This window comes from Falco naumanni, chromosome 12 (genome assembly GCF_017639655.2).
Source record: "Falco naumanni isolate bFalNau1 chromosome 12, bFalNau1.pat, whole genome shotgun sequence".
In the NCBI taxonomy this organism is placed as follows: domain Eukaryota; kingdom Metazoa; phylum Chordata; class Aves; order Falconiformes; family Falconidae; genus Falco; species Falco naumanni.
Genome location: NC_054065.1, coordinates 30,535,283 through 30,555,809, shown reverse-complemented (window position 1 = coordinate 30,555,809; position 20,527 = coordinate 30,535,283). Strand labels below are relative to the sequence as shown.

Below are 20,527 nucleotides of genomic sequence, written 5' to 3'. Positions count from 1 at the left end.
TTAACCTAAGGCACAACACTTCTGCAATGTACAAAAACCTGCGCTGGCTGTAAATATGAAAGAATACCGCAATGCTTCAATCTAGGCAGAGATGGCCTGTTTCAGAGTGCCAGAATTGGTGGTGTTTGCGTGTGCTGCCCTGGGTATGTCTCCCCGTGTTGGCAGAGCTGCCCCAGGCTGGCGGCAGTGCAGGTTCTTGGCTGCTCTGATGTGTATCCCAGCAGACAGCTGTGTACCTCTGCAGCTCTGTCTGGCTCAGGGCCGTCTTGAGGAGTGATACCTTGATAGTCAACACTCATCACATTTTTGCTTTCATGTATTTATTTATCCATTTCTTCTTGAACGTCCACCATCCGCAGTGTCCTGTAGCAAGGAGTTGCATCATTGGGCTACTTGCTGCGTGAAGACTGAACTCCTTCTGCTTTGCAATTCTTCTCACCCAGCCCTCGTCTTACTACCCTGATCATCGTGCATGTTTGTCACCTTGCTCCTGACTCCCAGATTGCTTATAACTAAGGTATGCAAGCCCCGTGGGGTGCCATGCATGACCTGCCCTCACTCAGATGACTGCTACATCTATCCTTGTTTCTTCCAGTCAGATTTTATCCAATTTTACGTGAGCAGATGCTTATCACAGTCATTTAGAGAGCTGATGGAAAGGTGTGTAGAAAGGGGGCAGATGTCTAGGTTTCATCTGCTGATGTTAGATGTTGCAAAGGTTATATTTTCCCAGGCATAACCACTAAGCTCTTTCTTAGAGGTCTTTCATAACCTGCAGCTGTGCCATGAGCAGGTCAGGTTTCTCCCATCTCTATTTCACTGTTCTGTCACCCTTTTTAAGTGCTCTATAGAGGGCTTATGTTCCAGAAGCACACTGAAGGTGAAAGCGCTAAGCACATCTTTATTCTGAATATAAGCTAGTGTTTCAGTTGCCAGAGTGGTCAAGCTGGCATCTTTCTGAAACAATAATTCTCACTTTCAAATGCATTAGAGATCCATGCTTGATACCAGTGTGAGCTTCACCCTGTGTGTTACTGGGAAGAAACCTGTCAATCTTAAGGAAAATAGAATGGTTAGTATTTTTAAGGCTGCTGGTACACTAGCTGCCATGCTATACATATTCAGGAGCATCATTTTAACACGTGAGAGTAAATCCATGGCTAGTGGAAGGTAAATAGATACACAGCATTTGCAGTGGCAAGCTAATTCTTGCTAAAATAGTAGGAAAACATTGTTGGGTGTTTTTTTTTTTTTTGGCTATAAGAAGAAATAATAAGGATTCCTTGCTTTGTCATTGCCTTTCTATCAAATTGGTGATGTCTGTGGGGAAGAGATCTCAATAACAGAGGAAGACTGTGAGGGAGAAGAGGTGCTTTCAGGAGATTGCAGGATAAAATTGAGAGTCCATCCACCTGCAATTCATATCCATGTGAACATGTCCCTCAGCAATTGCTAACTGATGAGCTAGGAGAAGTTCTTGACGTGGAAGCTGTGTGGCTAAGAAGAGCACTGGTGATGTGGGAATGTGTGGTGAGCAATGGCAGTAAACGGGAATGTTTACCAGACTTGTGTAAATGTGCAAAGAGCATTACAACGTGAGGACTAGGAGCAATCTTACGCACACAGGAGCCTGTTGGTCCCGTTAATCTCACAGGTGCTTCCATTCTCGATGTGCTGTGTGGTTCATCCCCTCACACAGGCAACAGCAATCCCAGAAGCCAGCTTCTGTCCCCCTCGAAACAGTCAGCAGAAACATTCAGATCAGAGGAGAGCATGACCAGAGGGGATGAACAGGTTTTGCTTTTTTGCATGGTGCTAATGTAACAAAAGGTGGGGATTTTTCACCTTTGCCACTTTCAGTGTTATTTCACAGCATAAGTACTTAAAATTTAAATGTGCACTTTAGAATGTTCCACTCACCACAGTGAGAGCGAAGTGGGAGCATATGGCACAGGTCCAGCATGTTTCTGTATTTCAGTACAGTTATGTCAGCACTGCTGCCCTGAGAGCAGCAGAGTACGCGCCGTCTGCAGCCAGGACCCCCTTCAGGAGATGCTGTTTTCCCAAGACTGTCAATTGGGTTAGCTGTGTTTGGCACTCGTGCTGCTTTTTGGAACATACAGCACGTATTAGATAGCAGAGAGAATATTTACTTTCACAAAGCTCATGCTCAGCTCCAGAGCGGGGGAAAAAAAAAAAAAAGTACGATCTAGTTTCGAAGTGCTACTCCTTAAATGGTTTCTGACTGTTCTGGCATCAAGGAGTATCAGATATCTCATTACAACTTCAAACAAGCCTTTGAATGTATCCAAATTAATCCAAATATTTGGCGGGGACCCTGTTACTTATTAGGCTGTGTGTGCTAATTAAGGAATGTAACGGTGAGTATCTTTCTTTTTATTCTATTAATATTCTGTGATATTTCAGCTGTGTCCCATTAAGCAGCATAGTATAGTGTCTGTGAGGATATGGATGAGAAAGGAGGTAAAAATCCACACTAGTTCTTTCTAATTAATTTGTGAAGCGAGATAAAATTACAGAGGTAAGCTGTTTGGTGTTTTGCTAAACAACAATGGTTCATCAAGATATTTTGCAGAAAAGCTTTCTCTTCTTTTTTTTTTTACCTACACTAAGGCATCCAACTCAGAACTTAAGGAATTTCACCCCTGGGCAACTTGTCTCAGTCATTAAAAATAGCACCATGTGTGAAGGGCCTGCCAACATAGAAAGTCCAGAGGTCTTAGAGGCAGAGACACTACACACAAAGAACACTTGTCACCTTTCTGCTATGACCTTGGCTGATGAACAAGCCACTGTACTCTCCCTGCTGTGGAATAAGATCTTTTTTGACACGTTCTTGGGATGGGAAAAGGGTTGACGTGGCCGGCTGTGTGTGAGCAGGGTGGCTATTCTTGCTCTGAATCAAAAGAGAGGGGCAAATTTTGAAGCCAGCACCTAAAAAGCCCCCCATCTGGTTGGGCTGTGGACATCTTCCATAACCCTATTTGCCTTGACAAGTTGCCCACGGGAGGGAACACAAAGTAAAACACTCTTTGTGCAAGAATAAAATAGCCAGTGCTTGTACAATGGTCCTTTTGTTAGGACACTATGCAGAAATAATAATATAAGTAGATGCAACACTGAGCATGTGCCTTTAGAGTTAATGAATTTTTAATGGCTCCTCACCATAAAGGCGGTTGCAGATATCAAGGTTAGATTTTAAGGAAGTTGCACATTTCTGTACGTTTCTCAAAGGCCTGTGTGAGTAAGCTGTGAGGAAGGAGGATGTGCTCTTCTGAAAGTAGTGTAGTGTCTTACAGGATAATCGATACTAATAAAATTATAGCTATTTGTAAAAATAAAGCAATCGCTATTTTCTGGCGCTGTGTAACCAAGACGAGATAACTTGATTCACTTGTGTTATTTATCTTACACAAAACACTTTTCACAGCATGCCTTTGACATTAATAGAAGCAATTTTAACCGCGCTTTCAAGCTTACTGCTGGCCTTTTTTGTGGGTAGCTCATTCCTAGCAGTTAAACTCTTCCCAGATGCCAGCACAGTAAACCTGGATTCTGCTCAGAGCCCTACAAAGGACCTGTTTGTTGCAATCTGTGCTCCATGGCGAACCTTTTTCTCTGTGTGTACATACTGTTGAGGAACCTAGAGCTCCAGCTTTGCTTTGCTTTGCTCAAGCTCTGGGTAATCTGAAAAGAGAGGGGGAGATCCTGCCTGCCAGGACGGCATTGCTTTTCTGTCTGCTGCATCTGCTGCAAGGGTGCAGGGTGCGGGTTTGCAGCCACCCCAGGCCACCAAAGGGACCAGCGTCCTTGTGTCCAAGGGTGCTCTGCAGTAGGTCTGCTCAGGGCAGATGTCATTTCGGTTTGCTACATACCTTGTGCTTTACTGCTGCTTGCACCTACATCTTCAACAAAAGTGTTTGTCAGGCACTTTGCAAAACAAATTAACACACACAGGCAACTGGTCTGAATAGGCACAGCTCTGCTCCTCCCCAGCTTTGTACCAGCGCCAAGCAATCCAGCCTCAGCACAGTGAGATAATTGCACTAAGTATAGAGCACTAAACAGCTCAGACTGAGTAAAAGTCCTGCTGTTGCATCTCTGTGTCTGATTGGGAATTGTGCAATCTTCTCTCTTCCTTCCCCTCTCCATCTTGTTTTAGATTATTTTTTTTTTTAATCCCCCGCCTCCAGATTCATCCCACTCTATTCAAGCAGAGGTATTTAAAAGCATCTTGCAGCTTGCTTTGATTTTTTTTTTTCTTTATTTTTCACTGCCTGCATGTGTGCCCTCAGGAAGAAGCTATCTGCAGCATAGCAGGGCGATGCGCAGTGTGTGCTTTGTCCAGCAATGAAAAGGGTATCAGCGCTGAGACTAAACACACCATGGTTTTGGAAAACTAAGGCAGGGGGGAGGGAGCTTAAGCTTTACAAGCATGTTGCTTGCCTACTTTTGCAGTCTTTTAGATGACTTTTTTTTTTTTTTTTCCCCTCACCACAATTTTCTATCCTTCCTTATCTCTCATTATCAGCTGTTAGCTGCTGAGGGGCACTGTGTGCAACTTATTAGCTGACCTAAGCGAGGTCCTGGGAGAAAAACAAATCCCACAGCAACTTTGCTGTGTGCTTGTGCGAGCGGCAGCATGGCTCTTCTGGGGAAATGGGCATTTTGTTCCCCCTGTTAGGGTATTGTGGGCACTCGGCAAGCAAAATGCCAGCAGGACATCAGCTGTGTGATCTTAAAATGCTTTCCTTCAGCTCTTTATGGTGGCTGGGTGGCATTATTATTACGCTGAGCAAGTATTCACTACATTTAGAATAGGAATGCCATCAGTACTGTTCATTATTCTTTTAATCTTAATTCGGGAAAAAAAAAAAAGAAATTGAATTTTAAGGGAGACCACTGGTAAGGATTTTTTGCAAGCTACTGCACATATTGCCTTTTAGATTCAGACCTGCAAAGCAGAGGGGCATTGCTAATAACTTGATCATCATGGTTCTAATTGTGTTTACTTTGTCTGTACACGCTTCGTTTAATAGCGCACATGGCACAATATTTTCTTTCTCAGATGCCCCTTACATCACCCGAAGAAGTCCCCAAGCAGCACACCTGAAAGGAGGCTGTGCATCCTCCCAGGTGTACCCCACATTTTTCAGTCAGGTAGAGGAATGATTTCCCCTTGCATCGCTGAGCATGCCGTTATATATACGGTATGGAACATCCCCCCCGGTCAGTTCAGCTCACCTGCCCGGTTGTGTGCCCCCAAGCCTGTGGCCCACACCCCCCCATCCCCCCCCAGGCTATTCATTGCAGGGGGCAAAGGGAAAAACAAAGGCTGCATCGGTGCTGGGCAAGTGCTGTTCGGTGAAAGCTGGATTAGTGTGTTATCAGTACAGTTTTGATCAAAAATCCAAACCACAGCACCGTATGAGCTGCCATGAAGAAAATTAAATCTACCTTCACCAGGCCCAGTCCAGCCTGAAATTCAGGAGGGGATCTTTGGTTTCTGTCTGCTCTGTAAAATGTACATTACCTAATTTTTCCTTGGAATACTCACCTTTACCTGCTTATATTATCCCACTGAAAAAAAAGAACCAGCTGCACAGCCTAGATAACTTGTCCTTTCACAAGCATCTGAAGGGGATGAGCAGCTGATTTAAGCACATTAGGTGAATGCAGTGATTAGATGCTTCGAGCCAGATTGTGCATATTAGCAAGGGATTACGGTCTCTCTCTTGTAAGTCAATTTACATGTGTGTAAAGTAGGCGCTCGCACACTCTCGAATGCGTGGATCACGCCTCGGTTGGAAAAATGAATTGCAAAGCTCTTCCTCCGTTGTTCGAGCCTGCCTGTGCCATGAGGGTCCCCTATTTGAAATTAATCTGTAGTTACATGAATAGTCATTATTAGAAAAATATTCTGCTTGGCTTTGCTTTTCCCTTAAGGTGATGGCGTGGCTCCCTGAAAAGGTGAGCCAGCAGAGTGGTGGGAGCGGTGTTTTGTCCCTGCCAGCGCCGTTCCTCATGATCCTGTCAGCCTTACGAAGGCCCTACCTCGATACCTCCTGGAATTGAAGCAACTAACATAAATCTTTCTCTGTTTTTAAATTAAAGCCTCGTGAGTGTTGAAAATAGCTTTGCAGCATGATATGAATGCGCTCTAAAGACTTTAAAACCAGAAAGCAAATTAAACCAATCTTTTGGCATTTAGCTTGATGGGTTTTGAAGCCTGATGTTTTTTTAGCATCCACTTTATGAGTTTTGGACTCCTCTCCGCCTGCTGTTAGGACGAGGAAACCATAGCTATGTCTGAAAGCAGCTACAAACTGCTTAATAGATTACAGAGATCTTCCACCTAGGCAGCTGGTTAGGAAAAATACTTTCATGTTCATGTATATCTTACACATGCCCCTTCGTAGTGAGGTGTTTACTAGAACCAGACCCTAGTAATAGTGAGGTCGTATGGCAACGTGAACACATTTCAAGGAGCTAGGGGCTTGCAAATGTTCTCTATAAATTTAAAGTAAATAACATTTAGCTCAAAGGAATCTCATGATTCATTCCAGTGAGAATCAGGGCAAAAACGACACAGCCAGATTGATTTGCACCACCTGGGACAAAGTCTGCAGTATTTCTTGGTCTCTTGTTACAGCATAAAAGCACCATAGTCCTTCACTGTTGCATTGACTAATCAAGAGAAAATGGGGCGGGGGGGGAAGAAAAAATAACAACGGGGGCAAGGTTCTGATGATTTTTGCATTTAATCAAGCATGTACTGAATAGGTCATGGCATCCTTTTGTCTTCTCCTGATGTAAAGCAAAGACTCCTCTGTCGCTTGTGCTGGAACCTCCAGCACATCCCCAATGCAAGAAGCAAAACCAAAGAAACAACAAAACAAAACAAAAAAATTACAGAGAGTAAATTAGATTTCACTGTAAATCTTTGTTTGACAAAATACACATTGCTGCAGAGGATTAGAAGGTGATAACATCAGTCTATTAGCTGAGAGATTAAAGTAAAGTGTTCTTCAAAATCCTATCACATTTACTTCTTTGGAACCAAATTTGGTGATTTAGCATTATGGTCACTGAATCTTTTTGGCTTTTTATTTTATTTTCCTTTAGTCCTTAAGTTTATAGTAACTGCTTGATACAGTTCATTTTAACGTCATGAATTTGCAATTTACATCAGTCAGGGAAGATAATTCCACAATGCACATACTTTCTGATTAACTGTGACTTAAGTAGATCTGAGAAAAGGGTTTTAAAAGAGGGGTTTGAAAGACATAAATGCAGCCATGCTTTATGAAGCAGAATATATATATATTAACTAGTCTAATTTCTGATAATCAGTGCAGTCCTTTGTTGTATAAGGTTATTGCCAGTGGTGGGGGCATTTGCTGAGGAAGGGAGCTGGGAGGAGGAGGCACCAGTGCAGTGCAGGAGTAAGTTCTGGTGGAGAATTTATGCCAAAGAGCATCTCCATAATTGTTCAAGAAAAAGCTTGTGGGACTAGGATCTGAGAACTCATTTGATAAATATGCAAAATGTATAATTTTGTACATAAATGGCCAATCTCACAAGCACACTGTATTACATGGATTTACTTAATGTGCATACTTCATGTTTACTATGTATTTTTTCCAGAGACATTTAGCAGAAATAACTCGTATGGTTCTGCTTCCCTTACGTTGTAATTTACCAAGTCTCTTTAATCACTCATACCTTTGTCACCAGATACCTGAACAATGACATCCAGCCCTCCATCCTGTCGTGATGAGATCGGTCTGATTTCTGTCACTGGATTCATGTGAGGCTGGATGGAAGAATATTAATTTTGTGGACGGGTTTTTTTCCCCTCATGTCTTGTATTCTGTCTGGCTGAACTACTTCAGCTGCAGAAGCCTCTATTTTTGGAAAAGTTCAAAAAATGTCTTCATAATTGGAAATGTTAGAGGGTTATTCAGGAACATTTTACCAGTACCTGCTAATTTCTGCTGTTTATATCGTGTCCTCTATAGGCTTTGAGATTACATTGGCACTGTATTTCTCTTATACTAGATACAACCATGCAGAAACAAGATGTATTTGGGTTGTTCGCTCTTCATGGTGATATAAAGTGGCGTAAGTCACCTGTGTCAGTGGTTTCGTATCCATTGAGGCCCTGCTGTTTTAAATAACCAGGTTTAGATGTCTCTGTATAAATAAACAAACCAGCAGGAGATAGTTCAGCCCTAGTCCTGACAGGTCTAGCCTCAATTAGCAGCAGGTTTTTAGCAGTTTGATAATAGGAGAGTTTACTCACACCCATTCATGGGAGAAACTGAAATGATATAACAAAGAGGCCTATAAAACACTTAAAAAATGAAAAATGGAAAAACCTGTGGGAATTGTGCATGTTCAGCCCAGAGGAAGGTAGCCTGACTGTAAGCTTACCCCTCCTTCCAGGTGTAAAAGGCTATTCCTGCTCAACAGAAAGCAATTGTTCACACTGGTCAGAAAAAAGCAAGTAAAAATCTGTTAAATTTTAAACAATATTGTATATTTAAGTAAACAACATTCATAACACGTATGTAGATATATAAAGTGTAAGTGCAATTGTACAACCGCAGCAGACAGCCTCAGTTCCTACCAACAAACTCACCAACAATCACTTCCAACAAACGTTTTTAAATCGATCAGGATTAGAAACCTCTCCTGGATATCCAGGTGTGGTAGGAGCAATGGGTCAGGCTTAAATCTAAGTTAGGTTATACTTCTGTACGTAGGGAACAGCAATAGTTAATACTGCCGTTCTTCTACCTCCGGCCACGTGCACTGCCCTCTCACCACGCAGGACAACCAGCCATGGCACCACCTGGGGCTTCTTTCCTTCCCTGTGCTCCTTTCTGCTCTCTCACGTGTTAAGTTTTTGGAGTCCTTGCTAGGACTTCTGGGACCTACTGCAGCCCAAATAACATCAATATCACCGAACTTTGGACTTTAAAAAGTGTAAAAAATTTTTGGGTTTTTTTTCATTTGTCCCTGGGAAACCAGTGCTAACTGTAATACCTGTAAAGAGGATGGTGGGGTTGGGTTTCCCCTTGTCCTCTTGGGTGGTACAAGGAGCCTAGCCCTGGCTGTACAACCCTCGGGGCTAGAGAGGGAGAGGTCCCTCAGCCGCTGAGCATCCTCCTGGGGCATGAAATATGGGAGATGGCCCCTCTCAGGGGGAGGGGCAACTCGAAGCCAGGACTCCCGTTCCCTGTGTCCGTGCTCAGGCTGCCGGAGTTGTGTTGAGAGACCGCAATGCTTTCCTCCCTCCCATGAGTTAACTCCTGTGAGTGGGTGCTCCCCATGTCTCTGGAGGGTGGTGCTACACCTGCAGCTCTGGTGCAGAGCTGAAAGCTCCGGAGATGAAATTTAGTGTTTTCTGAGTGCTAGCTCTGCGCACAGATTTTTGGATCACCCAACCTTCACTCTAACCCTTCTTGCACCTTACACCTGGCTCTGGGGTTTCAGTTCCATGCCATGCACTGACTGCTTACGCTTCCCACGGCTTTCCCTGCAGGTGCCTAAGGGCTAACGAATTTTTTTAGGACCAAATACTACATCTCTCCATCAAGCACAAGTTTTTTTTTAAAGGATGCTTTTGTTTACTGACTTGTCTTGACATGAAACACGCTTGAATGAAGGTGGGCTGTATTTATTTCTTTGACCCTAAAATAACACCAGCAACAAAACCAAGAAAATGCTTTTCATTTATTTTCTCCATGTACCTCAGAAAGAATTGGTACTGAACAGCCAGTATCTCAATTTAAGTACAGTTTGATTGTTGGAGCCTAATTGGTGAGATTTATCGACAATACAGCATTTGGCTAGTTATAATAGACTTATTCATTATACAGCTGATAATTCAACAAGTAGCTGATGTGAATTTTCAGGGTCCGTTATACCATTAAGGCTGACTTTATTAGACTACTCAGGGATGTGTAAAAACAATTAACCTTAATTTTTTTTTAAGTAGAATGTGAGACTTAAGCCATTAAACTTCAATTCTACTTTAACTGCTCCAGGGCATTAGACACTTGGCTCCTGAATTCTGGCACCTTATTAAAGCAGGAAGGCAGGGTATTCGACAAAGAAACTCAAGGTTTGCTTTTTGCTTCTGAGCACTTGTGGTTTTCCTCATACAGGTAACCTCACCTACGAACGAGGTTCCAGTCTTTTAATTAGTTTCAGGATCAGGCTGTAAATTCTTGTTGTGGTAAAGCATGGAATAGGGCAGCGTTTCATTACAAAATTGCAAACATCCTGATGAACTGCACCTGCAGAGAGGATTCATTTTAGAACACTGCCATAAAAAATATTATAGGTGGCTTTTGCGACAGAGCCCGCTTTCTAGGGCTCCAAAATTAGGCATGTGTTTCTACAAAGGAGAGTTTAGGAAGGGTTTCAAAGCAGATCAAAGTTAAAGAGTTTCCTGACGGTTCAGCTTTGTAGCACTAAGCCTGCTGGGTGTTCTGCACGGATCCATTGTACCTCGCCGCGCTCCCAGCGCGTGGCTGTACCTTTGCATGCATTACACCGGCTGTGTTTTCAGTAGGGCTTTACAAATTGCCTAATCCAGGTTAGGGCTTTTCTGGAAGCTCTTTAATCCTTCTAACATTTGCATAACGATCTCAACACTGTGATTCTTGTGTGACAGCGTGTTGAAGCTCTTTCTGACTTACATTAATGACAGTACAAGAATAACGGTATGCCAAATTGACTTCATCGTCTTTCAGGACTGGGAATACCATACATTTCAATGTTTAAAAAAGCGTGGGGCCAAGTTTACTCCTGGTGTAATCACAGTGACATCTCTAGAGCTAAGTGAGGCATGCACCGACTTTGCTCCCCTTATGTAAATGTTAAGTCATAATGAGGGGGTAGATTCTACTAAAGACCTACCATTAAAAAATAGGAACCCTTCACAGCGGTATTCTATTAGAATAATACTTTTTTTCCCCACGACTTTGATTAAAACATGATAATTTCCCATGAAAATTCTAAACTAATCAGCTGAAATAAAAAATAGATGAGGATTGCATGAATACTTTATGGGAAGAATAAGAAAGTAAGTCTCTAATTTTGAGGTATTGTGTTAAAATTTGCAGGACTACACAGCAGGTCATACCAGGCTAAGCTCCCATTTCTGCCCTCCTGCAGACGTTACAGTAGGGCAGCGCAGGCATGAGCTGAAGGGTGATCCCAAGCAACCATGCAAAACCAGTTCTGAGATGATAAAAATGAGAGATGGTCTGGCAGACATGCTCACAGAAAAAAAGAATTCCATAATACTTCAGAAACAATTCCTTTCTGTTTCCAAGGGAAAATAGAGTAAGAAACTGAATCACAGGGTGGTATACATATACGTAGCACACGCAATTTATTTTTTTAAAAGAAAATTTCATTCTTCAACCACTACTGCTCAATGTAACCAATATGATCTGATCTCTTGTTTATTTATGTGCTTGGCGTTTGATACCTGGGAGTTTGAATATGACTTTTATTCTCAGCAAAAAATACATATTTTTTTTTCTCCCTACGATATTTCTCCCTACAACATCTCTGTGGGGTTTCTCATGTCTCAGCTATGATTTCTTGGCCTGGCATCTAGTCATACGGTTGAACTCGGTGATCTTAAAGGTCTTTTCCAACTTAAACAATTTGATGATTCTATAATTCTGTAAGCACATCACGTGAAGGATGTATCTTGATGAGCAGGTCATGTTAATATATGCAGTTGTTTGCACTCACTACCTATGAACGATTAAATGCGTGAAAGAAAACAATTAACCAGGCAACACCTTATTCCTCCAAGGAGTAGTGGAAACGCTACATTTCATTTGCTGAGTGCCATCAAGAGGTTTGTAGTCGTCTTTGTTTACTGTGATAAAAGGAGACAAGTCCAGGTTAACAGAAAGGTTTATATGATATTTTAAATTATTTTTCTTCACAAAGCATGTTCTGTGACCTTTAGAAAATGATTAAAATGTTGTCTCACTGCACACGTGATCAAGTCGTAAATTCCAAAGTCCCGGTTTTGTGGCACATTATGAACTAATTAGAAAAGAGACTGTGAGAAGCAATAAAGGGTATTAAAGTTGTGCTGACGGGAGATAGTAGCTGACTCCTTCAATTATCTGTGCAGCAGGTCAAGGCTTATCTTGCATAAGCACGTGTGTACCACCGCACAGCCTTGTGTAAGCAACTCACCCCGGTCTGGCTCAACAGGGCTGCTTCATCCTGCGCTTAAGCATCTCTCAAAAGAGGTCGAGGTGACAAAGATGCTGTCCCTGCCCAGCACCCGGCAAACCTGCGGTGGCCGCGTCTGGATTTCTTACCGAGGCAAACGGGGACACCGCAGCTACTGACGGATGCTTTTTTGCCTGAGGACCTCCGGAGTTTGCCTAACGCTGTGCTGTAATTGTGGTCCGGGAAGGCAGCTGGAGTCCCACGAAGGCTTTGAACATCACAGCTATATTTAGATGCCAAAGCCCTCAGCCTGGAGACTGTCCTTGTACCTGTGATAAAAGGCCTCTCCTACACTGACAAGGGCCTGTGTTGTGAATAGTGAATAATCACCCTATTTTCTCTATTTTCAGGAGATTTGTCCTCACCAAGATGAGAGTCATTCCAAAAGGAGCTTTCGCAGGACTTGGTGACCTAGAGAAAATGTATGTATGTCAATATTTAGGAAACAGCTATTACACTCCAAGCAGCAGTTTATGGTTGCAGCTCCTTTTACCACCTGTGAGCAAGCCCCTATCCTGAGCTTCATCTAGTTTCATCTTTCTGTTTAAAAAAATAGAATATTTTTGTTTTTAACAGCATGTCCCAAAACACTGTTGTCACAAACACATTTTTATGTCAGCAAGCGGGTGGTCCTTGGTCGACAGGTTGGTTCAGCATGGAGTGTCATTGCATTTAGTAACCATGCCATAGCAGAAGGTAATGGGAAACTGATTATTCTGAGAATTTTGGGATTAAACAGTGGAAATATTATGGAGGAAAGCGCTCCTGTCCATAGCAGGTCTGCCAATCCTTTTTTCACTAATGAATATATAGGATTGTTTTGTGCAGATTGTAGCGAGCTGGGAGTCGGGCACTTCTCCTAAGTAACAAGCAATAGGATAAGAGAAAATAGCCTCAGGTTGCACCAGGGAAGGTTTAGATTGGCCATTAGGAAAAATTGCTGCATGGAAAAGGCGGCCAAGCATTGGAACAGGCTGCCCAGGGAGGTGATGGAGTCACCGTCCCTGGAGGTATTTAAAAGACACGTAGATGTGATGCTTCGGGACGTGTTTTAGAAGTGAACTTGGCAGTGCAAGGCTGACGGTCAGATTCAATGACCTCAAAGGTCTTTTCCAACCTAAAAGAGTTTGTGATTCTGTTCAGAGTCAGCTGGCAGAGTGTGTGAGAGAAGTTTCTTATGGGCGATAGGTCTGAAAATCTTAGCACACAAAGGGTGTAAGCACCTAATTTCTGTGAACTTTAGTGATAATCCTGGAGATACAATTATGAGCACCTTTGATGAACAGATGTATCATAGATTCATTAGTATACTAGTTTGGATGTATTGCAGCCCTACACCACTAGAAGGAAAAATCCTTGGAAATGTATTTCCTACTATAATTTAGTGACAAAAAAATCTATGGGTTAACAGGTGCTAGCACCAGAAATTATAACTATTACTGTCCAGTCTGAACTGGTCTGGGGCATGTATGATTTTTCTGAATTATTTCATATATCAGCAAATCGCAACATTTTGTTGAGAAATATGCCCAGTGCTTGCACCCTGAAGGGTCTCACAAACAGGCTGTTCACCCAAGAGGAGTCTGAGTGGGAGTGGGGAAATTCGGTTTAAAGTCAGTGCCTTTTTCAGTGCTGTGTGCGTAATGGCAGAAAGGAATGGATTGTGTATGTAATGGCAACACTAAAAGGAATGGATTGTCAGCATTTCTCTGCAACGTTCCTACCCTCTTGCCTCCTACTCTTGCATAAGTAAGAGATTTAGCAAGAAGGGGAACACAGCAGGAGGTGCGGCAAGGAAAGGAAAAGGAGTTTGAACCTAGATGAGAGTGGATGGATGAAGAACAAGCAGTGAACATGCAGACTGAAGAGCTGCTGTTCAGGAGCTGAAGAGCTGCTGTTCAGGAGCAAGTGGACCCTCATAAGCCCATCAAGCACTGCTACAAATGGTCTTTTTTTTTTTTTTATAAAAGAAAAAGAAAATCTTATTTTTTGGCAGGCTAAAGTTACCAGTTAGGAATAAGATCAGCTCTGCATCAACAGTTTTGATGGCCTTTGTTTCATCCCAGTCCTGCAGGGTTCCTTTCAGCCTAGTCCGTATGGAAAATCATTGAGCTCCCTGGACTATGAAGTGGGTTGCAAAGTGCATTGTAAACCACTTCTGTTCTCTTTAATTACTCAGAAACTGTATGTCTGGGATGTGTGAAGGTGGTGATCACATTGAATAGATGTCTCTAAGTGGTGATTTATTGTTAATGAAAAAAATTATACATGTAAATGAGCTCAATTGGAAAAGTTATCTATGTTCTAGTAGTACATAGAGGAGAAATGGGGACAGACAGTTTATAGCAAAACATCCTTGAAAATAAAAGTGTGATAAATATGTAAATGAGACCAATCAACATCAACAAAGATGTGGTATTTGCAGATGATATGGCAAACAGATAAAATTTGAAATAGCTCACAAATCCTAAACCTAACCCATAAAACATTCATCAGAAATATTCATGATAATGTAGGGACAAAAAAGTGTGTAATCAAATAATGGATTTGCATATAAAAACATAGCCTTTGTATGAAAGCCTTTTTACTCTTGCAAGATCATGCACAAAAAGGAAGATTAAAGCAAACTGTATTCTATTTAAGGAAAACAGCTATTAATAATGTGATACCTCCATACGGTAAAATGTGGGTAGCCTGATGTATACAAATGAGATACTTCAATGCATTATGTGTATGTGCCCACCTAGAACTAAATAGACTAAAAATGAAGAGAGTGACAGTATTTCCTAAATGTGATACTGAAGAAAAAGTGCTTTATGCAGTCCAGCATATCTGGACACATGATTTTTATTACTAGATCATTTCTAACTGTGTTTCTGAGAAGGGGGTAGGTTTTAAAGCCCAGAGGTTGCAAGGAAGTGGTGATCTTCAGAATCATCCATTGGGGATGAGCTGGTTGAGTACAAGTTAAAGCAGAGATGAGTCCTCCATGAGAATCTCAATTCTGTTGTATTTACATTCAAAGTGAACGAAGGCTTTTGAATACAGTGACCAAAAAATCTCTGGTTTTCAAAGGAAAATCATTCAATGACATTTTTCACTGTTCCTGCTTTCTGTCTGCATTTTACTTTCTTCCTGAACACTTGAACAGCTGAGAGCTTTGAACAAATGTATTTTGGCACAAAGTGTCAAATTCTTCCAGATACTTGCAGTCAGGCCCCAGTCATCACATCACAGTACCCAGGAAAGATCTCGTTTGATTTCCATTTGGACTGTCCAAGGACCTTTCAGAACAGAGACAATGGAAAAAAACAGTGTGACGTGGAAATGTCAGTGTGGAGCACCAGATCTGCTCTCCCTTGTGAAGCTCCAGTTCTAGTTACCAAGACATAATCTTTGGGGTTCAATCTGATTTTTTTTAATTTTAAAAAAAAAAAAAAAAAAGAAAGAAAGAAAAATGGCAAAATTGTCGCTGGAGTTCTTCTGCCATTTTAAAGTTTTCAAGTTTTCTGAAACAATGAGAGTCCATTTGAACCATCTCTAGTTTGTCATTATCTTCTCACCCACCTAAATTCCTTAAGTTACTGAAAAAACATCAAATGACCATTCTGCTGACTGTCATTTAGAGAAACAACTTTCCCCAAGTATGTTCTAGGAGAAGGATCTTCTTTTCTTTTTAGGTAAAATGTTTAAAGTTATGAAATAAGCTAACAGGCTCTAATTATCTCAGATTTCTCTTGCTAAAGGCGCAACTTGAATTTTCTTATAGCAAAGTATTTCAGAAACCCACCGATCTGAGGAACAGCCTAACCAGCTTGCTGCTAGCAGCCCTCCAACTTCTGCACAGCTCCGGCTTTGTGTTAATTTAGCAAATAGTTGTTCAGGGAAGCGGGTTAGTTATTCTTACTACGTGTTTAGTCTGCTCCTAAGTCTTAGGCAACTGGAACGTGGTATCTTGTCTGGACTCCTGTTTAACCAACCTGTTTACACTCCCAGAACTAATTAACCTCCAGTTACTAAATTAAAAAGCGGCCCCATGCAGGCACACACCTGGCAAAATCAATTCAACAAGCTCTGCACCTGCTATGCTGTCTTCAACCTGCACTGAAAGGGCCTAATTTGGAGGAGAGACAGTCTGCAGCAATATCAGGTCTTCCTTTTTCCTAAGTCTCCTCCTGTTACTACAAGGCAGCAAAGCAGAGTTGTGAATGTTGGTCAAATAAGACCTGATTTGGGCATCGTATTTGTGGGAAGTTTGGTCTGATGGCCATACCATGTGCGAGTCAAAGAGGCCACGCGTTCACATCCTGAGGCACAATCCCCTGGACGACTCATCATCAGTTATTTCTTCTTTTGGAGGGTTTAAGCTAAATCATAATGCTTTGTTTCCTCATTCGCTCTCAAATCCAACCTGTGTGTATCCCCAGTAAATGTGGCCATGTGGACAAGGTACTTCTTGAACTGGAGGATGTCCCAGAGAAAAACCACCCTTGTTGGCCCCAGTTTGTATTTCGGAGTAATAGGAGAAGGGCATTTCTTTAACAGATTTTGGCAAAGACACAGTTTAAGAATATGAACCGTGCTATGGTTAACAGAGCTCGACGAGCTAAACTCCTGATGAGCTCTGGAAATCCTGGGAAGATAAAACTTTTACGGTTGAGGAAATCTGCCAGAGTTGATACTCCTGGAAATAAGTCTTCTGTCTGTCGAAGGCAGCGGGAATATACACACCAGCTACCTAAGCCTTGCTCCTGTATTTACTTAATCACTCAGTGCATTCAAGCTTTTATGTTTTTTTGCCAAGACTGTTTATCTAGTGATGGTTCATATGAAAAAATGCTGCTGGTCTGTGACCTAGTTACATGAGCACCAGCTTATTTCATGCACAGCAACTGACCTGATGTACGATGTTATAATCTCTCCTGTTTGCCCCTGTAGGCTAAAAGGCAGGTCACGCTTTCCTTGGACTTAATACGATCAGACTGAGTTACCTTTTATGTTTTATCTAAACCAAGGATAGCGGAGAGCATCCAGTAGAGTGTTTTGAGGCACGTGCTGAAGTACGTTGCTGAATCAAGGCATCTCTTCCTGTGAGTGGGGAAGGAGCAAAGTCCTTGGCTTGATTGTAAAAGTCTCACCAGGGCAATTTGTCGTAGCAGGAACTTTTTGCTTTACTTAGCAAGTTTTAACAATCTGGTAAAGTGGTGGATTCACCATCCAGACCTTCTTTGGCAGCAGCCATCGAAGCTGCCCAGGCCAGCAAAAAGCTAAGGGATGTCCATCATCCCACGTGCTCCTGAAATCGGTTTCGTTCAGCCCCAGCACGTGATTCTGTAATACCTGGCAGCGTACAGGCCAAAAAGAGGGGAATGAAGGCAGGGAGGCAGAACCTGCACAATCACCTAAGGGCGAGCAGGCTGTGTCTTCTGCTACCAGGAAAGCTGGTCAGTATTTTGCAACTTCTCCAGTTGTTCTTGCATTGTGTGCTGCCTCATTTGGTATGTGAAAGGCTGTGATTAAATAAGATCATTAAAGTTATTTTGAGAAAATTGTTATGATTCAGTGTAACCAAGATATTTGGAAATTGGTTCTAAGCAGGACTTCCTTTCTATCTTTTGTTGCATCATTTGGATAAATCTGCCTTTCCTTTCTTTTTTTTTTTTTTTTCGCTCCAAGAAGTAAAATACGGATTTGCAGAATCTGCTGTGATATGCAAGTTAAATAGTGCATGTTTACAAAAATATGTATTTATATCCCGAAGGTGAAAGGGGGACGTGGTGCATTCTGTGTACCAAAATATATCCTGAATCAGGTAGCAATCATATTTTGATAATGAATGCTCCAGGGTATACTCTGAAGGTGCAACTCCATGGATATTAAATTCTAATTTACATTATAGGGAGTTATGTGTAACATTCTGCATCTTAAGGGCAAGGTATGAAAATAAGTATGCTGCTTAATGCATCTAAGTTAGTCTAAGTACACATTTCCTCTCAGGGAGCAGAGCACTACAGTTCAAAAACATTAAGGTGAGTAACCAGCACAGGCAAAAAACTCAAAGTGCAGGCTGACATCTCAAAGAATAAATGTTTTAATGCGGCTACCATTATGATACGGGGCTTTCCCCTCTGTCTGCCAGGTCTAATCCTACAGGAGCGAGCAGGCACCGAAGGCTGCCCAGGGTCGGGCAGTGAGCACGGAGGGTTCCCAGCTCCCGCAGGTGGACTTGCAAGCCCCGCGTGACCCCGTGCCAGCTGACTGTCCATGTCTGCTGGTGATCAGTGGTTTTGAACTGGCTTTTTTTAGATACTGGAGGGGTTGTTTGCATTCCGGTCCTCTGCTTCAGCAGCAAAATCATGTAAGAAAGCTTATCCTTTGCTCTGCACGCTGTACACCTTCTTTAGCCAAGCAGTAGCCGGGGTGTCAGTCTTCATTTGCCCATCGCTACACTCTGCCTGTTGAAGCGGGTTCCCACAAACGGGATCAGAAAGGCGAACAGCTGTGCGAGGTTCTCCCGGGGTCCTGTGACACATCGCTGGTGGTGCGGACAGGCAAAGCGGTGCCTCGTGCCGGGGGCTGGCGGTGTGGCCACGAGCAGCTGGGGTATATTTTCTCCTCGAAGGACTGCCATCACTCAGCTGGTCCTTCTGCAACCTCCACACGCATCTCCCCTTGAACAGCCAGCTGTAGTGTTTGCTCTGAATACATAGGAAGCCTGGTGTGTTCTTAATTCAATTCATTTCCTGCAAGTAGAAGCTATGCCTTGTGTTCTAAACATAACAAGGAGTGAGCGAAGACTAGGTGGGTTTTATTATAATCTATAAACGTTTTGCTGCATCATCACCCACCGTTCTGCTTTTCCCTGGCAAAGCTTATCTGTGGAAGAGATCGTGCGCTCGCAGTGATTGTTGTCATCCCTTGCACAATTACAGAAAAGTAAAGTAGAAATTTATTATCTGTGTCAGCAACTCACTGCTGATGTCAAAGAGCAGAAATTTTAATTACAGCTTTGTTATATTTCAGTAAATGCATAACCTGATCTCAATCTTTTCCCAATGCTTGGGTGGAACAAAATTACAAATAAAGTAAAAAACCCTTGAAAGAAGAAGCTAGGAAAAGTAAAATCAATTCATAGTGACCATATCAACATTTGCTAACTTTCTATTAAAAGAAAAAAAAAAAAAACAACAGAAAATCATGCTAATATTTGCATATTTTAATTGAAACATGTTAGAGTACAAGAAAGGAAGTATTCCATAATTCTTTCTGTGTGGTTTGGTATTTTGATGCTTGCTTGCTTTGATAAAAAAGATTTAGAAAGGAAAAAAAAAGAAGATAATACATTTTGTCATTACTTCCCTTTGTTGAGCAAGACTGAGTTTTGTGGTAAGGAACTGTTAGCAGAATCTTTGTTAACCCCACTGGTATGAAGCCAGCATTAGAGACTGAAGTATTTAATGGAAGAATCACCTTGGACATAATTTCTGGTCCCTGGTTTACAGCTGCCTAGACTCAAAGACAGGTAAAGAAGGAAGAAAAAAAAAAAAAAGGGAAATCCACTTGCCTGCATGTATGCTAAGTGCTTTAATGCCTCTCCCCAGTGGCATGCTGTTGAGACTACCTGAATTCATAAAAGACGAAACGTGAGCAAATGTTTGTGTGAATTCCCACTCTTCTTTCAGAGGAAACTTCGATCCAGTGTTCTTCCTCTACACAAACAAATTAGATAAAAATAACTCTTTTGCATAACTAAATGTGGGCTCTGAAGTAGCCCCATTCCTTCAAAATGAGGTTTGAGGATGAAATGCACAGTTCTTGAAAAAAGGTCTCAGCCCAGTGATCAGAAAAAACTCTTCAAATGAGATGTTAGGAATTATTCAAAAATTTTTTGAATTGTTAAGAATATTTCTCAATAGGCTTGCCATGCTCTTCCACCGTTTTCTGGGAAGGCGCTGGACGGACTGCAGGTTTCACGTGCTGTGGTTGTTCATACAGAGAATTTGCTTTCTCCAAGTCACTACATTTTGCAAGGCAGCTTCTTAGGTCCTTGCATCAGGGGCATGAAGCTGATTATTGCTACTGATAAACATAGGAAGGTACCTCGGAACTGATCGTCACCTCGTGGTGCAGAATTAATACTATAACCTCTCTTCTTTTCACCTGCGGGATGTGCTTTATGCATACTGAAGAGGCAGAGATGCCTGCTTACTGGCCAGCTATCTGAGGG

The 20,527-nt window shown here is 42.1% G+C and overlaps 1 protein-coding gene across 1 annotated transcript in view; it reads left to right on the top strand.

Annotated features, from left to right (window-relative positions):
- The window catches only part of FSHR (follicle stimulating hormone receptor), an 84,146-nt gene that overhangs the window by 18,505 nt on the left and 45,114 nt on the right, over positions 1-20,527 (top strand). Inside the window, exon 2 of the mRNA XM_040612319.1 lies at positions 12,651-12,722. Within this exon, the coding sequence (XP_040468253.1) occupies positions 12,651-12,722 (72 nt within the window). The remainder of the gene's footprint in view (positions 1-12,650; positions 12,723-20,527) is intronic.